The sequence below is a fragment of the Glycine soja genome, chromosome 7 (genome assembly GCF_004193775.1).
Source record: "Glycine soja cultivar W05 chromosome 7, ASM419377v2, whole genome shotgun sequence".
NCBI lineage: Eukaryota > Viridiplantae > Streptophyta > Magnoliopsida > Fabales > Fabaceae > Glycine > Glycine soja.
In genome coordinates this window covers 46,727,999-46,747,196 of record NC_041008.1, presented here as the reverse complement: position 1 = coordinate 46,747,196, position 19,198 = coordinate 46,727,999, and the positions used below count along the sequence as shown (strand labels likewise).

At 33.5% G+C, this 19,198-nt stretch overlaps 2 protein-coding genes and 1 pseudogene across 2 annotated transcripts; all 3 read left to right on the top strand.

Annotated features, from left to right (window-relative positions):
* Positions 1–491: 491 nt before the first annotated feature.
* LOC114420291 (elongation factor 1-gamma-like) lies at positions 492–3,202 on the top strand. The gene is made up of 8 exons (XM_028386224.1): positions 492–588; positions 660–729; positions 792–941; positions 1,019–1,079; positions 1,275–1,327; positions 1,486–1,587; positions 1,903–2,407; positions 2,582–3,202. The coding sequence occupies exons 2-8, from the start codon at positions 718–720 to the stop codon at positions 2,959–2,961; spliced, it is 1,263 nt and encodes a 420-aa protein (XP_028242025.1). The 5' UTR covers positions 492–588; positions 660–717; the 3' UTR covers positions 2,962–3,202.
* Positions 3,203–3,891: 689 nt separating this feature from the next.
* LOC114420292 lies at positions 3,892–5,385 on the top strand. Its single transcript, XM_028386226.1, has 2 exons — positions 3,892–4,109; positions 4,227–5,385. Exon 2 carries the CDS (start codon positions 4,259–4,261, stop codon positions 5,186–5,188), a length of 930 nt encoding a protein of 309 aa, XP_028242027.1. The 5' UTR covers positions 3,892–4,109; positions 4,227–4,258; the 3' UTR covers positions 5,189–5,385.
* Positions 5,386–7,416: 2,031 nt separating this feature from the next.
* LOC114420290 lies at positions 7,417–17,862 on the top strand (annotated as a pseudogene).
* Positions 17,863–19,198: the final 1,336 nt, after the last annotated feature.

Sequence of the window (19,198 nt, the reverse complement as noted above, 5' to 3'; positions counted from 1 at the left end):
TAAAAATTTAGAAACTAAAAACAAAAGATTATGAATGTTAAAGGTCTAAAAATATAATTTGTCTTAATTTTAATTTTAAAATAGGTCAACATTTTTAATTATAGAATTTCTCTAAATTTATTATTTATTTATTGAGAATATTTTTAATTTAATTTTTTATATATTGAAACACTGATGGAGAAAAAACAAATTTTGATTTTATTAATTTTGCTTTATATTTATTGTATGATTGTAAAATCACTCATAACATTAGTATGTTTATATGCTACAAAAGTAGAGCCATACCTTTAATTATTATATGAGATAGTCTATAAAAATATTTAATAAATTATATAATTTTTTATATTTACTTTTTTAATCATAACCTTATAAAAAATTGACAATGATTTAATGAGCATGGTTAATTTAAAATACACATAATATCATTTAGTTTTTTTTTTTTAAAAATGCAGATCCTTATTTATATTAAAAAAGAAAATCGGGTCGGATGTCGGGTGAAAATAGTCCGAGGCGGGGCTACGAAACAAAACCCTATTCTTGGATCTCACACCGCACCAATTGTGCTTCGGAAGAACGCTCGCCCGCACCGTAAGATCTCTTTCATTCCCTCTCCAAGCAGTTATCTTGTGCTGTGTTGAGATTTCTTTTTTGATGAACAGGTCCAGATCGTAATCAAGAGAAGAGGAGCGAGTTTTGTTTTTCCTTGCAGCCCAAGCCATGGCGCCTCTGGTGAGTCCAGATTTACACTTAAGAGTTACTTACACTCACTCACTAACCTACTCCTTTTCTAGATCCTGCATGGTGGAAAAACCAACAAAAATTCTTACAAGACACTCATTGCGGCGGAGTATGCCGGCGTCCAAGTTGACTTTGCCCCAAATTTTGAGATGGGTGTCTCCAATAAAACTCCTGAATTTCTCAAGATCAATCCTATTGGCAAGGTACCATGTTTATCCACATATCTATTATGGAAATCTGACATTTATTTTATCTCATATTTTCATCATTATTCTTCCAGGTTCCTGTGTTGGAAACACCTGATGGTCCAGTATTCGAGAGCAATGCCATTGCTCGCTATGGTAAGTATTATTATAGACAGTGTTTCTTATTCAGTTTTTTTAACCCCTTAGTCCATGTTTTAGGGGTTTACATGAGCTAATTCAATAATGTTCATTTTCGATTATTCTCATGGATGGAATTTAGATATATCTAGGAGTACGTGGATTATTGTGATTATTTTTTTTATTATTTTTTTGTGGGTTTTTTTTCTGCAGTTACCCAGCTGAAAGGTGATAACACTTTGTATGGATCTTCTTTGATTGAACATGTGAGTCTATTTTCATCCTAAAATTATTGGCATTGCAAATGCTTATTATTTTTGTAGAGTATTCAAATTGTGTATGTGACTTCTAGAAAAGGCTGCTTGTACTGCTATTATCTTATATATGCTCATATTCTTCATGTTTTATTATTTTAATGTTCCAGGCCCACATTGAACAATGGATTGATTTTTCATCATTGGAGATTGATGCTAATATTATCAAGTGGTATGCCCCAAGAGTTGGACGAGGACCATATCTTCCTCCAGTAAGTTACAAAGAATTTTTTTATACTACGTAAAATTGATATGGCGATTCCATGTTGACCCTCCATTCAAAATATCTGTTTTAGTTCTTTTATCCTGTTGGCAAGAATATAATAATGTAAGATCTGTGTTAGTTCAATTGAAAATGGTAACACATCAAGGATTATGGTGCAATTTTGTGGTGTATTGAACTTGGAGATATGTTCAATTCATCTGCTTACAGTCTGTGCATTGTTGTTCTACATCAGGATTTTTGGTTCCCATTAACATATTACCCTGATATTATAGCCTGATCTTAATTATGTGTTTGAATGAAGGCTGAGGAGGCTGCAATTTCTGCACTAAAGAGAGCTTTGGCTGCTTTGAACACTCACCTTGCTTCCAATACTTACCTGGTTGGGCATTCTGTGACCCTGGCTGACATCATAATGACATGCAATTTATATTTGGGTTTTGCAAACATCCTGGTTAAGTGCTTTACCTCTGAGTTTCCTCATGTTGAGAGATACTTTTGGACCTTGGTCAATCAGCCAAACTTCCGAAAAATAATTGGGCAGGTCAAGCAGGCTGAAACTATTCCTCCTGTTCAATCTGCAAAGAAGCCTTCCCAGCCAAAAGAATCCAAGCCCAAGGTAAAAAATGAACCAAAGAAAGAGGCAAACAAGGAGCCAGAAAAGCCCAAAGAAGAAGCAGAAGAGGAGGCTCCCAAGCCTAAAGCCAAGAATCCCCTTGATCTTCTCCCTCCAAGTCCGATGATACTGGATGAGTGGAAAAGACTCTACTCAAACACTAAAACCAACTTCAGGGAGGTTGCTATCAAAGGTATTGTTTTTGTGGCCCCTCGGGCTCGTTGTTTTACATGTTTCCTAAATTAGGAATATGATTATATGACTATAATCATTGCAAAATTAGTTATTATGAATCTTGCCTCAAAGAATTTTAAAAAATATATATGACACAGTTGACATCCTTTTGAATCCACTTTTTATCTTGCAGGATTTTGGGACATGTATGATCCCGAGGGATACTCTCTCTGGTTTTGTGATTACAAATACAATCAGGAGAATACTGTTTCTTTTGTGACATTGAACAAGGTTGGTGGATTTCTTCAGCGGATGGATTTGGCTCGCAAGTATGCATTTGGAAAGATGCTTGTGATTGGATCAGATCCACCATTTAAGGTGAAGGGGCTGTGGCTTTTCCGTGGGCAAGAAATCCCTCAATTTGTGATTGATGAATGCTATGACATGGAGCTCTACGAATGGACTAAGGTTGACATCTCTGACGAACCTCAAAAGGAGCGTGTCAATCAGATGATTGAAGATTGTGAACCTTTTGAGGGCGAGGCTCTTTTGGATGCCAAGTGCTTCAAGTGAAAATTTATTCCTTGAAAGGGTCTACTTTTATAATGTGTCTTCGTTTTTGGTAGGGTACGGTTTCTTCACATTGAAACTTTATGTTTAATTTATTTTTAATTTTAATTTTAATGATAGCTAGACTAATATACAAGTGCTATATTTTTATGTTGGATGTAAGCATGTATTAATTACATTGATAGGTTTTCTTTTTCCCTGCCATGGGCTTTGAGGTAATCGATCAATTTTTGTTTGGTGGTTATAGGAGATTACGATGATACCGTAGTTAGATAAAAGTAAGATATGGTAAGAGTATGAAAAGTTCTTATATTTTGATGTTAATTAGATAAATCGTAAAGGTGGTATAATATAATTTAAAGGTTTTTAAAAGAATACAATAACATGTTTTAAATAATTGATATGATTTTATTATAATATATGTAATTGCTATTTTTAGTTTTCTTAGGAAATTTGAAAAATACTTGAATTGTAATTATTTAATTTAATTTTTAAAATGCTTCTATATAATTCAGTATATGGTATCATTTATTCCAAAGATCACACAAATAGAACATTAATTGTGTATCAAATGCTTAGTAAATCAGTATATGGTATCATTTATTCCAATATAATTTTTTAAACACTTCCATGTGTTAGCATTTCAAACATAATTCTTTAAACTTAATATTTATTTTAAAATTATTTGTTGGAGCATTAATAACAATAATAATTTTATTATTATTATTATGTTATTTATATTTATTTAAATATGTTCCATTTGTTAGACTTAAACAGTTTTTTAACTAACTGAAAAAGTTTTAACTTGATTTATTTAATATCTTTAACTAAAAAGAAAGAAAAAATTCAAAACTTTGTGCAAAATTTATTTTTTATTTTATCTCACATGATAGTGGTCTTTCTCTTTAAATTTAGTTTCATTTTCCAGCTGTTAAAAAAAAAAAAAAAAAACTGAGTGTGGTGTAACATATAGTGAAGTGCAAATAATTGAGATATTAATTAGAAAGAGAAGGAAAGGACGGCTCTGTAGCTGTAGGTAGGTGAGTGGAGACAGCTGGAGACAGGCTGGAGGCAACATAATCTTTGCCTTTGGATTCTCATTTCTCATTTCTCCGCTTCCTTCCCTCCTAGATCCATTCTCTCATCCGTAGGTATGTGCCTTTCCTTTCAACCATTAAAACTCCTCATCATTCTTTTAATTTCCACAATTCATGATTCTGGTGGCTTTGTTTGAGTTAGACACCCAATAAAATCAAGTAATCTTTTAGGTTGCCATGTGGTGGAATCTGTAATTCGGGTAATGCCCCTGTCGAGATTTGCTGCCGGTGCATTCAGTGTGGTCACAATTTGTTTAGTAGCCATATTGCTTCTTCTGGGCTTCGTGTGCATTGCATACTCATATTACTTTCGGTCACGCATCCATCATGATCAGTTCAGCTATTTTAGTGGTCCCTGGATCATCAGAATCGCGTTCATACTGATTGCAATCTGGTGGGGTCTTGGTGAGATTATTCGGTTAAGTCTGCTAAGGCGCGGCCTTCACTTGCAGTGGCAATGGCAGGAGGAAAGTATATGCAAATGGTACATTGTATCAAATCTGGGGTTTGCAGAACCGTGTCTCTTCCTCACAATTGTCTTTCTCCTCCGTGCACCCTTACACTTACAGACTGGCGGCATTATCAATACAAAATGGAATGTGAAGACGGCCGGATACATTCTGCTTTACTGCTTCCCACTTTTTGTTCTTCAACTGTTTGTTATTTTTGTTGGAGGAGAGTTCAAGTCATCATCATCATCGTCATGTACTTACCCTTTACTAAGCACTCTTCTCCTTGGCCTTTTTGCCCTTATTCTGACCTCGTACCTCTTCTGGCTTGGAAGCCGGATTTTGAAATTAGTTATTAATAAGGGTTTGCAGAAGAGGGTATACACATTGGTACTCTCAGTCTCAGGCTTCCTTCCATTAAGGGTTGTTTTCCTTGGTTTGTCCGTATTATCTGGACCTGAGGATTTTATGTTTGAGGCCTTTGCTTTCTTGGCTTTCCTTGCCCTTGCGTCTTGTGCTGGGGTGTGCATGTGCATGCTTGTGTACCGTCCACTTGCAGATTGTTTAGCGCTCGATATTAATGATACCACGTCTCTTATAAAAGGAGATAGGGATGCCACGTTTCTTCAACTAAGCCTCTTCTCTCCCACTCCAAACCGATTTCTTTCTTTTCTGGTAAAGTAAATCACAAAGCCTTTTATTCTTCTTTTCACACTCCTAATTCTAGGCATAACTCTTTTTCTTTGCAATTTGTAGCCAGTCCTTTCCTGTACCATCTCCACACTTTTTCTTTTACCGGTTTCTATTTGAAATCATTGAATACATTTTGCTTAATTACACTTTTCTTTTATTATTGTCATTTCTTAACTTTAGTTTCTTCATTTATTTTGCAAATTTGGTTTTGTATTATTTTAATTATGTAATTTTGATTTATTCGTTAACATTTAAAATTTAGTCAAAATAATGATACAACACTCAATTGCACATTCATATTAGCCTATTCATGTAAACATTTTGTTATGTCAATATTTATAGTAATATTGAATATCAAGTTGGCGGATAAACAAAATGTAAACAATTACAAGAATGTAGAGAATTAAGTTTGTGACAAAAAAATGAAGGAATAGATTTGAGAATTAACGATAATAACAAAAGTAACGGTGCAACTAAGCTAGTAGTCTAGTACTTTGGTTTTACGGACATGTACATTTTTCCGCGTGGTCGGATTAGTTGATAATCAGTAATCAGGTTAATGCTAGTTTAAAAATCTGGGCTACTTGATCAATAGTAATTCTCAGTGCTTTATTTTGGAAAGAGAGTTGCTATTCTCACCACTCACGCGTGTGACTTATTACTAAATTTCAAAAGTATCATTCCCACGAAAGTTTGTTTTTATTGTATACCAAAAACATATTTTCGTTCTATCGTTCTAGTACAGGGATAAAATGTGTACAAATAAAAATGAAAATACGTTTTTGATGTAACCAATCCATCTGATTGATTCGGTTTTCAGAACCTTGATGATTATAGTCAATTTTAGTAAAGTTTTTTATTCACTAACTTTGATTATTAGCTTTATGATAACTGCTAGTATTTTGGTTCATATAATGTATGGATAACTTTTGTATTTTATTAATACTTTAAAGAAAATTAAAAAATCAAATACTATAAATATTATGTATTTTAAAATTCAAATAAAAATATTCAAAGGATAAGGGTTTTTCTTTTTTAATTTTTCAGTTGTTTGTTCATTATAATTTAAAATAAAATTCCTCTAATAGTATTAGATAAGAAAAAAATCAAACATGTGTAATACTTTATATTTGTAAATTAGAATCGTTATCGTGAATAAGAGCATTTTTAGGAATTATTTTTCAAGAAAAATACTTTGAAATTTTTCTAAAAATTGCTACAAGGTTTAAATTAATTATTTCATTAGTGAGTAACTAAATAATTAATTTAAACATTGAGGTAGTTTATAACTGTTACCGCCTCCGTTAAACAAGTTATAGTGTATAACTTATTTCTTATAAAAAGAAATAGAGTTATATTACAATACAATTAATCATTTTAAAATATAAAATGTTAACTATATCAATGTTAAACTGAGGAAAGGATGAAATTGACTCATTTTAAAAAAATTCAAAAGACCAAAACGAGAATTTTTATAATGGCTTGTTGTTAGCTTCAGAGCTCGGTTAAATTCATGTCACCTGTGAAACCGACTCCTTGGAAGCCTTGCAACTGGAGGAGAACCAGTTCAGTGCTTGTCACCCTCATGCAATTTTGATAGGGAGAATAAAAAGTTTCAGAGACAAAACAACATGGAATCTGAAGCTGTGTCATACCCTTAGGGAGGCAAACCAATGTGCTGACTTCTTAGCTCGCTTGGGTTCCTCCTCATCCGAGACTCTTCGTACTGTGGCTTTGCCTCTTCCTGAGATGAAACCTTTGCTTCTAGCAGATGCTTCGAGTGTAGTTTTTGTGCACTTGTAGATGTTTTTCTTTCCCACTGATAAAAAAAAAAAAAACCATAAAAAATATTTTAGCCAAAATAAAAGTCTAACTCTTGAATAAATTCAAGTAATAAAAAAAAAATCTTCAATAAATGTGCTTTAACGTATGAAGTGAATTTAGAAGAACTTATCTTTAATGTATTTTAAGGTCATTAGATGCTGATTCTTCAACTTATCTTTAATGCGATAGTTAGAACAACCTTAAAAATTACTGTAAGTGATACTAGTAGATAATTTGAAAAAAAAAAAAAAGAGTAAAACTTAAGTGTATTTAGTCAAGAAAATAAATTGCGTGAATTCCAATAATTCTGACCGGAGGAAGGGAATTCCTATTCGTCAAAATCTGACTTTTTTACGCGCCCCGTGTCTGGTTAAGATTGTTTGTTTATTGCCATCTCGGTCAGACTCAATATATATATATATTATTACTTTCTCACTCATTCACTCCGCATTTCCTCATCATCTTCGTTGAAGGAGATTCTATGTTTGATACAGCGAAGATGGTAGAAAATGGTTTTGTTCAAGATGATATCACACCACCGCCCAAGTCTTGTAGCAACAAGAAGATGGTTTTTACTTGCCATCCTTGATTTGATATACATACATTCCACATTGAAATCCTATCCTCTTTTTTTTTTTCTTATGCCTCATTCTAACATCTATCTCTCTTTATCAAGGTTGAACCAGGGAAACCTGCTGGACTTACCTGGCAGCGAAAATTAAACAACAATGGAAATGCTTCATCACAAATCTCCTTATCTTTGAAGGAGATCATTCATCTGGTAAGCAAGCCTACTCTTACAACAATGATATTTAGCAATCCTTAGACTATTCCTTTTGATTTTATAGGCTCCAATTGGTTATCGGCTATGGCGTCATTGTCGGGAAGAAGCTGCCAAAGGAAGGGTAATCTTCTTTTATCATGAAGCATCCATCTGATTGATCATCTTTCTCAAACTGTTTTCTGCATTTATGTGTTGTTTCTATCTTGCAGGGGGGAATGATTGATCCTTTTGCCAAGCGCCACGTAACATTTTGTCATGGTGTTCCTTTGGGAGGTATTGGGTAGGTCTTCAATCTTTTCCTAAGTAAGAATTTCTCTTCCGTTTGCTAAAGCCAAAAGATAAGCACAAGATTGCCTAAATTAACCATACTTGTGATATGAGCCATTTAATGGTACCTTCAACTGATTAGGTTTTGAATTTTGGTTTGACATACTGTAGTTGTATTATAAAATGTGTGCATATTGTGGCTGGAAAATGTGTTATCGTTCATTAGTTTACTATTAGTACATGTGCAAATTGTAATTAAGTGTAAAATGTTGATAGGTAAAATATATTTTTATTTCTAATTATATCCGTCATATAATAAGTTACAATCAAATTACATTTGTCAAAAAAAAAAAAAGAAGACGAGTCATGTTGGTAATATCAAGTGTGCTTCTGGGAAAAACTATTCTCCCCATTGAGGCAATTCTCATTAAATAGTAATTCAGTAATTGTACAGTGGAGAGATTATAGGGGGTGCTACAGAAATTTACAGGGAAATAAGTCAGGGTAAAAAAATAATACAGTGATAAAAAGGGTAAAAAACATTTGATTAAAATGTGACTACCTGGCAATTATGATGTTAACAGCATCATTAGTGTCCAATTTATATTTGCTTGATTTGAGTATGTCCAGAACATTATTTGATCTTTTGAGCGAATAATATGTATTTTTTTTGTTGCTGACAAACTGATCTCCAGTGCAGGAAGCATTGGAAGAAGTTTCAGAGGTGAATTTCAGCGTTGGCAACTATTCCCTGTAATATGTGAAGAGAAACCAGTTTTAGCAAATCAGTTTTCTGTAAGATTTATGCATCCTGTTTGATCAGGAAGATACTTTGTTGCTATCTTTTTTCGCATTTTAACAATCCTAGTGGTCTGACACTGACTGTATTCCTTTGAAATTCAATATTCAGACGTTAGATACAATTACCAAAACTTACATGTCAGTATAAAAATGTGATGTTTATTCACATTGTGTCATAGTAGGTGCTTCTGTTCTCATTTGAGCATAATACTTAAATAAAAAAACCAACATGCCCTTGAAATGTGGACAAAAGCACAAGTGCATAACTACATGATGCTGACACTGAACAGTTGCCTGCAATCTGCGCTGCAATTAATTACAAAACTTGGGGTTGTAAGGATAAGGTACTAGACCATTTTGGTTGACCTGGCTTTTTATATCATGTCAATTAACTGTTTAATCTTAAATCCATACTTTTCTTTTAATCATCTGTCTTTTGACATTTCTAACGTGGATGTGTGTTTGTGGTGGCGGGGATGGTTGATATATATTCCTACTTGTGTTTTAGAAGGAGTAAGTTAACAAGGTACACCTTTGAGAGTATTTTACCCAAGTGGAACTTGCTACATACTGTGTGTGAGGACATAAATTTATTCCAGGTTACCTACAAAAATTCCGACAAGAATCATAACATGAACATGTATGAGTTTGAAATTGTGGGTTGGTGAGTCGTGTGTTGTGACATTGTAAAGAATGATTTAGTCCAAAGTTTAACATGTTCTTAATAACATACTACAATGTGGTTTGAGTACTGGACTTGTGTTTATGCAATATATGCTTTTTGATGGAATGTGGTTATGAATGAGTTAAACTCAACTTTCTGATTTTAGTCTTTCTTGAAGTTCAAGTATCTATTACAACTTATTTTAGGTCTATAGTAATTTTTTAAGCAAAAAGATGCATTCATATTTGATTATACTTTCTTTGCTTCATCCTGCAAATGATATTATCTTTTCTGACATGAGGAAGATTGTCTCAGGTTTTTGTTTCACGTCCAAGTGGTGAAAAATATTCTAGTGTACTTTGTCCAAGGAAGCCAGTGATAATAAAGTAAGTCTTTATAGACTGCCTTGTAATTTTACAGTTACTAATTTATCATTATTAATGCCAGATTTAAATTCTTTAAATTTAATTTAAAATTTTTTGCATGAACTTCATTCAGACAAAATCCAGTGTCAGGGATTGAATCATGGGATTGGAATATAAATGGAAACAGTTCCACATATCATGCATTATACCCAAGGGCTTGGACAGTATATGAGGGTAAGCTAGGCTAGTTGGCATAATTCCAAGTCCATTATGATAAGTACACTCTATCTCTCAGATCGATCATCTCTTCTGTTCAAATGCAGAACCTGACCCAGCTTTGAGAATAGTTTGTCGGCAGATTTCACCTGTTATACCCCATAATTATAAGGAGAGTAGCTTTCCTGTGACAGTTTTCACTTTCACGGTAGGCAAGGGTGACTTCCATATAACTTTTGGTTAGATTTTTATACTGAAGTTAACAATAAATTGTCAATATAATTTTATGCAGCTGAAAAATTTAGGTAACACAACAGCTGATGTTACCTTGCTTTTCACATGGACAGTAAGTGATACATTTTTTGGGCCATTACTGTTACAGTCTGTTGCTTTTTAGTACTCTATTCTTTTGGTTGAGGCACTGAGTGCTAACAATTTGCTGTGTGCTTCAGAACTCAGTTGGAGGAATTTCTGAATTTACTGGTGACCACTTTAATTCAAAGACAACGTAAGAAAATAGACAGTTATTTTGCTTTCTTTATACAGATGTTTCAATTTGATCTCCCCCCAGCAGGTTGTCTATAGTTTATTCTAACATTCAAGATACATATTATCTCCTGCCAGGAGGAATGATGGGGTTCATGCTGTGCTTCTACATCATAAGTAAGTCTAGCTCGTTACTCTCTTTTCAAGCAAAAGATAAGAAGGAAAAAAATCTTGATTTGATCAAATTAATGTAATTGATATGTTTAATATACAGGACTGCAAATGAGAGATCTCCTGTCACATTTGCAATTGCAGCAGAAGAGACTGAAGATGTTCATATCTCAGAATGCCCTGTCTTTGTTATATCTGGTGCTTACAGCAGTATCTCGGCTAAGAATATGTGGAATGAAGTTAAACAGGTTAGGGATCTACTTTCAAATTTGATACAGTATTTTGTTGAAATATTTTATTCTACGTTATATTTTCCTTCATGCTGTCGTCTCATAGATAAGCTAATCATTGTGCTGTAAGCATTTTATAAAGCAACTATTTGGAATTTCCTTTATTTTCTTTTCCTTTTCTTTGGGTGTCTGAATTTGTTGTTTTCTATTATGACAATTATCAGTACTTGAGACTCTTTGAACATAACTCTTATTTATTAATTTCCCATTCCTCCTATTCATTCATGGGAATAGTATTGACCGTTGCAACTATTGATTTACAATTGCTGAAATTTATTTGGACATCATATTTGCTAATCGCAAGATAAAAGTAACTTAAGAAAAGCTCATTCTCCACATTGTGCGTGATCTCAAGTGAGGCGTCAATGTGGGCTAAATCAACACTATCTACCAGCAGATTATGTTTTGTTGCAGTATTTATATTTGTTGGAAAGCCGTCTTAATTGTGGTCACTCCTAGCTAGCTTTAGTTGCAATCTCTTTGGGTGTTGCCTAACCTCAAGGGTGGTGATCCAGTCTTTGGGTGTTGCCGGTTTTAATAATAAGAGGGGGTTAAACACCGGGAGATCCCTATTGATGAGTTACAAGTAAACTACACAAGTGAACTTGACACCGCATTCAACCCAAAACTCAAGGTATTAGGTTTGTAGGTCATTCTCACTTATATGTTGCTCAACTTGCCCATTCCTACCCAATGTGGAATTTCACATTCACACTTGCACTCCAGCAAAGCCTTATACAATTCAATTATCAGAAATAATATTCAGTTTCTCACATTCCAAGTTGTTTATAGAAACTCAACATTGTAATTGGCTCTGCAAGAATAAACATGTTTTGAACCTATATAAAGTTTAAAGATTGTCAAGAAACTGAAACTTGTTATAATGTTACTGCTAAGTCATGGTTGACCTGATTAAATGAAGATAATGGTTTATGTAGATAGTGACTCTCTTTTCTGCTTAGCTTGCTCTTTTCCTGGATACAGAGTGATATTAGGATTTATGTGTGCTTTATTCCCTTACGAAACATTAATGATGAAATTTGAGAAACTTTTTTTTAGTTGGTGACTTAGTGATGCTCATTCTTTTCCCTGCCCTAAAGAATAGCTGTCATTTTTATTTTATAACGATGTAAGTTAGAGGATATTAAACTTCCTGTCGTCCATATGCTTGCTACGTAATATTTCACTAAACTACATTATGTTACTTTTTTTCTTTTCAGCACGGGTCATTTGACCATCTGAATTTTGCTGAAACCTCTGCGCCTTCAGAACCAGGATCATCTATTGGAGCAGCTATTGCAGCAACTGTGACTATTCCCTCTAATGCTCAGCGTATTGTGACATTTTCATTAGCATGGGACTGCCCTGAAGTCAAGTTTCCTGAAGGAAAGACATATTACAGGTAGGTAGTAATGTGGTAGAAAACGTGTATAAGAATATTTCTTGTTCAAAGGCTACACAACATAACTAATAAAACTTGGTTAGCAGGCGTTACACTAAATTCTATGGTACTAATGGTGATGCTGCTGCAGATATTGCACATGATGCTATTATGGGTAATATTCTTTGCTGAACTCCATTAAATTTTGTGTTTGTAAGGTGGGGATTCTAAATTTAATATTATCCATAGTTACATTTTTGAAAAGCCCGATTGAGAATATAGTTTTTCATGATGTCAAATTTAGATGAGGTCCTCATTTGTCGTTAATACCATAATTATTTTTTTTAAAAAAAGAAAAAACTAGCGTATCCCAGTGTCCGTAGACTCCTTGGCTCCTCACTATGCGAAGGTATGGGGGAAGGTCATTGCTTGCAGCCTTTTCCTTGCATATGCAAAGAGACTGTTTCTAGATTAGAACCCATGACCAACTGGTCACCAAGGCACAACTTTACTGCTGTGCCAGGGCTCGCCATCGTGATTTTTTTATACCATAAATGACTTAATTGAAACTTCTATGGATTTGTGACATAGAACATTGCCAATGGGAGGCCCAGATTGATGATTGGCAAAGACCAATACTCGAGGACAAGAGGTTTCCTGAATGGTAATCTTCCATTCTTTATTCACTGCTTGCTCCTACAGTCAAAATCTGACGTTTTCAGAGTTCTGTGCAGGTACCCAACTACCCTTTTGAATGAACTTTACTATTTGAATTCTGGGGGGACAATTTGGACAGGTATTTTTGGCTCTTAAATTTTGGATTTTATCAGCTAATAAGTCTGGTTTATTTTCCTCTTTAAATCTTGCAATCCTTGCTTGCATGATAGTGTTTTACCATTGTCAATTTGTCATTGTTATTTTTTCTCCTTTTGTAGATGGTTCACTTCCTGTGCATGGTTTAGTTAACACAGGAGAAAGAAAATTTTCCCTGGATGGATTCAACAATAATTTATCTCATAAAAATGATATTGCTATCAACATTCTTGAAATGTTTAACTCAGTAGTTGAGCAAACGCACTCTCCACCTGCATCGAAGTCTGCATATGGAGTAAATCTGCTCCAAGAAGGGGAAGAAAACATTGGTCAGTTTCTTTATCTTGAAGGCATTGAGTATCAAATGTGGAATACCTATGATGTCCATTTTTACTCTTCTTTTTCACTAGTCATGCTATTTCCAAAACTTGAACTCAGCATCCAAAGGGACTTCGCTGCAGCAGTATTGATGCATGACCCTAGTAAGATGAAACTTCTATATGATGGCCAATGGGCACCAAGAAAGGTTCTTGGTGCTGTTCCTCATGATATTGGGCTCAATGATCCATGGTTTGAAGTAAATGGCTATAATCTTTATAACACAGATAGGTGGAAAGACTTGAATCCAAAATTTGTTCTCCAGATTTATAGGGATGTAGTTGCCACTGGTGACAAGAAGTTTGCACAAGCTGTTTGGCCTGCTGTTTATATTGCAATTGCTTATATGGACCAATTTGACAAGGATGGTGATGGAATGATTGAGAATGAAGGCTTTCCCGATCAAACTTATGACACATGGTCTGTGTCTGGTGTGAGTGCATACAGTGGTGGACTGTGGGTAGCAGCACTTCAGGCAGCATCAGCGCTGGCACGTGAAGTTGGTGACAAGGGTTCTGAGGATTATTTTTGGCTGAAGTTTCAAAAAGCAAAGTCTGTATATGAAAATTTATGGAATGGTTCTTACTTCAATTATGATAGCAGTGGTGGAAGTTCGAGTTTATCCATTCAAGCTGATCAATTAGCAGGCCAATGGTCAGTATTTTGTATTTGTGTGCCTTATTTACATTAGTAGCACTTTGAAGTAGCTCTATGGTTGTCATGGCTGATATTGTGCTACTATTATGGTTTAGTGATCCATTAAAACTTGAATTAGAAACCAAGTACATCACTAAATTTGTGCATGCATTTTAATTGTGACATGGCTCACTAGAATCACTATGTAAGTTTGTGTCATATAAAGTGGGTGTTCAAAAATATGTTATCATTGGATATGTTATGGATATGGCCCTAGTGATCTTTGATGGTCGAGAAAGTATACGTGGTTCATTTGTTCAATGTATAAGGACTTGTTGAGCCAGAAGAAGTTGTTTCCTCTGTGATCTTGACTATGTATGTGCATATGTGCTGCAACTACATAAAATGGTAGCTTTTGTTAATTACTTAGGAGTCTTGTTGGACCAAGCACTTACCACTAGACCAAAAGCCATAGTTGATGGTAAAGATACAACTTTATTTCCTTGAAGATTCTTAGAGCCTCATTTAGCTTAAGGGTCTGCACCTATTGTTGGTGTCATAGGTTGAGATGTAAATCCTTCAAATCCTTAGGGTGGCGTTGACCAAATAAACCTAGGGGATTTGAGCCCATGACCCTTCTCTAATACTACTAATTGGATCAAGTGCTTACCATTAGACCAAATCACCAAAAGCTATATAGCTGATGATAATGATGCAAATTTATTTCTTTAAGGATTCCTAGAGCTGCATCTAATTTTAGGACCTACACACCCCTTACAGGTGCCAGGGGCTGAGATGATTTAATAGTAAAGGAAGAACAAGAAAAAATTGGAGTAAAATCATTAAAAAGAATTCATATCTGATTGGTCTCCCTAAAAAAATAATTTTTGAAAGAATACAATGGTCCATGTAGCCAACCCCACTTGGTAGGAAAAGACTTTGGCTGTTGTCACATACTAGCATAGCTTCTGAAGCTAAACTTTTATGAGAAGAAAATGCAAGCATCTCAACAATGTTGTAGTATTAGTTCTCTATACAATTGGAACTTTGGGGTTGTCCTCAATTATATTGCACATGTAACTTCCTCTTGCTAATATTTAAAACGGAATTGGAACTTTTTATTTCCTTTTTTGCAGGTATGCTAGAGCATGTGGTCTTTTGCCAATTGTTGAAGAAAAGAAAAGTAGAAGTGCACTTCAAATTGTTTATAATCACAATGTTATGAAAGTACATAAGGGAGGCGTGGTGCGGTAAATGGGATGTTACCTGATGGAAAGGTTGACATGTCAACAATGCAATCTCGGGAAATATGGTCAGGAGTCACATATGCCTTAGCTGCAACAATGATCCAAGAAAATATGATTGACATGGCATTTCAAACTGCTGGTGGAGTTTATGAAACTGCATGGTCCAACAATGGACTCGGGTAAAGATATTGTATAGTGTCCTCTTAGTGGTACTTGTGAATAGTTACAGGCTGAAGTTTATATCAAGTTGCATCTAGATAGGTACCAGCAAAAATCAACTCGAGAAAAAAATTATTAAGTTATTGACTGTATTATAGAATAAGGCCTGATGATAGTGATTTAGGACTAAGTATGACAGGTGTACCCTATAGTATGAGGAAAAGATAGAAAAGTATAATTCTAGTCATTCAAGAGCCACTCAAGAGCCTAGTGTCTCCCAAGGATCCAGATTCCACTTCACATTAATAGAATGTGGGCCTGGGCCTAACTCAACCCCAAAAGCTAACTCATCTGGTGAGGGTTGCCTCCCTCTTATATATTCTATTGTGGCCTTATCTCTAGCCGATGTGGGACTTGAGTTTTTCTCGACACACGCCTCCCCCTCATCACTCCTTATTTCCCTCTATTAGCACTTCCCTTCCTAATTAACTAACTCGTGTGAGATGCATTCCCAGGACTACTATCTGAGCAGTTTTCTTATTTCTTATTTCTCAACAATGTGGGCCTCTTGTTATGGGCCGTATCATCCCCTTCCCTATCAAGACCACCTTGTCACCAAGGTGGAATCCTGTGAACTGCTCCTGCTAGTCAGTCAAGGTTTCCCATGAATTTTCACACTCTGGCAGCTGGTGCCATTGAATCAAAACCTGCATGATCCTTTGTTGATTCTGACGTATTGCCAAAGCTTTTGAAGGCCTCACCTTAAGCTCCTAACCCTCTTATGTACCTCAACTTTTTTAGAAACTAAAGAGAAAAAAATGAATCAAACTTCTATAATTAAAATCAACTTTTTTAGTTTCTTTCATTTAACCTCTCCATATGCACCTATAAATAATAGAGCTTGGTATTCTTGCCTTGGAAAATTTTAATGATAAGGTTCTACAATTCAAAAGATCCCATAAGTTAGAAACTAATCCCAACCGGACCTCAATCTCTACCCTTCATGTACATTAATACTGATTGGATATTGTTTACTCTTATACTCTGCCATGGAAAGGGGTTATAAAATGAACAAACTCATTATTACTATGGATTTGCTACAAGTTAAACTGATATGTTTGGTCTTAATTTCGAGACAATTGTTTGATTTAGAAGTTGTTAATAAGAAACTGTGAAAGCTTGTTAAGCAATACCTTTTGCAGTTGCTCTCTTTCTTTCCTTTCGCATACCTCTTTAGGTGATTTTTATCTGGTAATTTTCATGATTTCTATTTCATCTTTCATTTCTTTTTGAAAAGAATAATTTTAAATCCTCTTATAAATCCTACTACTTACTTGAATGCTTTTAAACTTTCCAAGTCATTACATATTTAGATGCATATTTTTTTTCAATTTAATACTCTCTTCATAAAGTATTAGGAAGATTTATAAGAGGATTTGTAGGAGGATACTATATTACCCTTTTGAAAAATATCAAATTCATTAACCCTAATAATGGTACATTCAGCTATTGCCCGTGTTCTTGTTTGGCATATAGGTGCACCTGTTAATAACCATGAAAGGTATGCCATTGTGATTATTGGTCACAACTTAGTATAATGTTTAGGTCATTGTGTGCACTGTACACTATGACAAGTTATCTTTGCGTTGCTGTTGGTAACACATGCCAATGTATAATATTGGCTTGTTTGTTTTCTCTGTGCTAGCTTGTTCATATGCATCTTTGATACTTTATAGATATGTATATTTTTCAATTTCATATATTCTTATTCTTAATAATAGCTAATTAAGATGCTTCTACTTGATCAACAGCTATTCTTTCCAAACTCCTGAAGCGTGGACCACTAAAGATGAATATAGATCTTTATGTTACATGCGCCCTTTAGCGATATGGGCAATGCAATGGGAATTATCAAGAGCAAAGCACATTCAACATGAGAGTAAATCAGACATGAAAGAAAAAGATATGTTGTCTAGATATCATGATGGTTTTTCGAAAGTTGCTCGCCTTCTAAAGGTGAAGGAGGAGACAGATTCTAGAAGTTTGTTTCAGGTTATATATGATTTTACTTGCAAGAGGATGTGGGTATAGATATGCCTTGTTTTGTAGATTGTATGCATATATATACTGCAAGAGTGATGTTGTATCCTTCTAGAACTCCTAATATTATATATATATATATATATATATATATATATATATATATATATATATATATATATATATATATATAAAGTATTGAATGTAAAATTAAATACATTTCTTGTCTTGAAACTATAAAAAGCATTCAATATTTTTTATATTGAGAAAATTAGAAGATCAGAAAGAGAATAATTTAGGAGGATTTAGAAAATTAAATTGCAATGTTTGTTTTACATTAATTCTGTTTTGGATCTTAGGAGTAAGTACTTATAAAATAATAATGTAAAAATAAATTAAATTTTTCTTATAATTTAAAATTAATTTATATACTTCAACTTTTATAAAATTCTTTTATCTAACTTTTTCTGTCCCACATTTGTATATATAATATTTATCTAGAATTTATATATCTGATTTAGTATTTTGTAACTTACATTAACTATTAGATGGTTTAATAACTTTAATTTAATAATAATTTTTTTAAAATTCATGGCTGGTTTGAAAGTTTTTTCACATAGATCATATATAAAAAATAATTATATTAATATAAAATTAGTTGCGACTGATCTATATAGATTAAAATTGATTTAATATAATTTTTTAAAAATATACTAAAATATGGATCATTTGATTATCTACTTATTGATGTTTAATTCTGATAAAATTCGACATAACAATCTTAATAATATGTAAATATAATTTAACGTTTTGATTGATAAAAATCATAGTGTATATCAAGTTATTGAATGTTGTAAAAATAACAAAATTTAGTACAATAAATTTTTATAATATGTAGATATAATTCAATGATTAGATCGATGAAAATCATATTCTATATCAAGTTATTAAATGATGTAATAATTGTTTGTGTCTATATGTATATATTATCTTTGTTGACAAAAAAATCATGGTATCATAACATTTAATGGACCAATGGATTAAAATAGGTGATGGAAGGAAATACAAATAACCTTGAGTAATCAAATTTTTGTTTAATGATTAAAAAAGTGAAAACTTTTAGGAACTTATATTTCAAAGCAAATTACAGTGTCATTCTTTATGTTTTACGTGCCATTCTTTGTGTTTTACTCATATTACATGAGATATCTTTTTTTTGAAAAAAAAATTACATTTTATTATAGTGACATCTCTTATGTCCCAAATGATATTATCAACCCTATTTGATTAACGAGTATGTGACTAGCATGTAATTGTTAAGTATTTTTTTTCTTCTTTTTTTGAATACCTTATTTGAGGGATGTCAAAAAAATGATTTTGAATTGAAGAATGTCTTGTGTAATTCGCATAAAATAGAGAAGGCGTAAGTGTAATTTGCTTTATGATCTATTACTTTTATATTATCTTGCATAATATTTT

Coding starts and splice junctions, on each gene's coding strand:
- LOC114420291 (XM_028386224.1), top strand. Junction 942..1,018: donor AGATCAATCCTATTGGCAAG/GTACCATGTTTA, acceptor TTATTCTTCCAG/GTTCCTGTGTTGGAAACACC. Junction 1,328..1,485: donor GATCTTCTTTGATTGAACAT/GTGAGTCTATTT, acceptor TTAATGTTCCAG/GCCCACATTGAACAATGGAT.
- LOC114420292 (XM_028386226.1), top strand. CDS start 4,259: ATGCCCCTGTCGAGATTTGCTGCCGGTGCATTCAGTGTGGTCACAATT.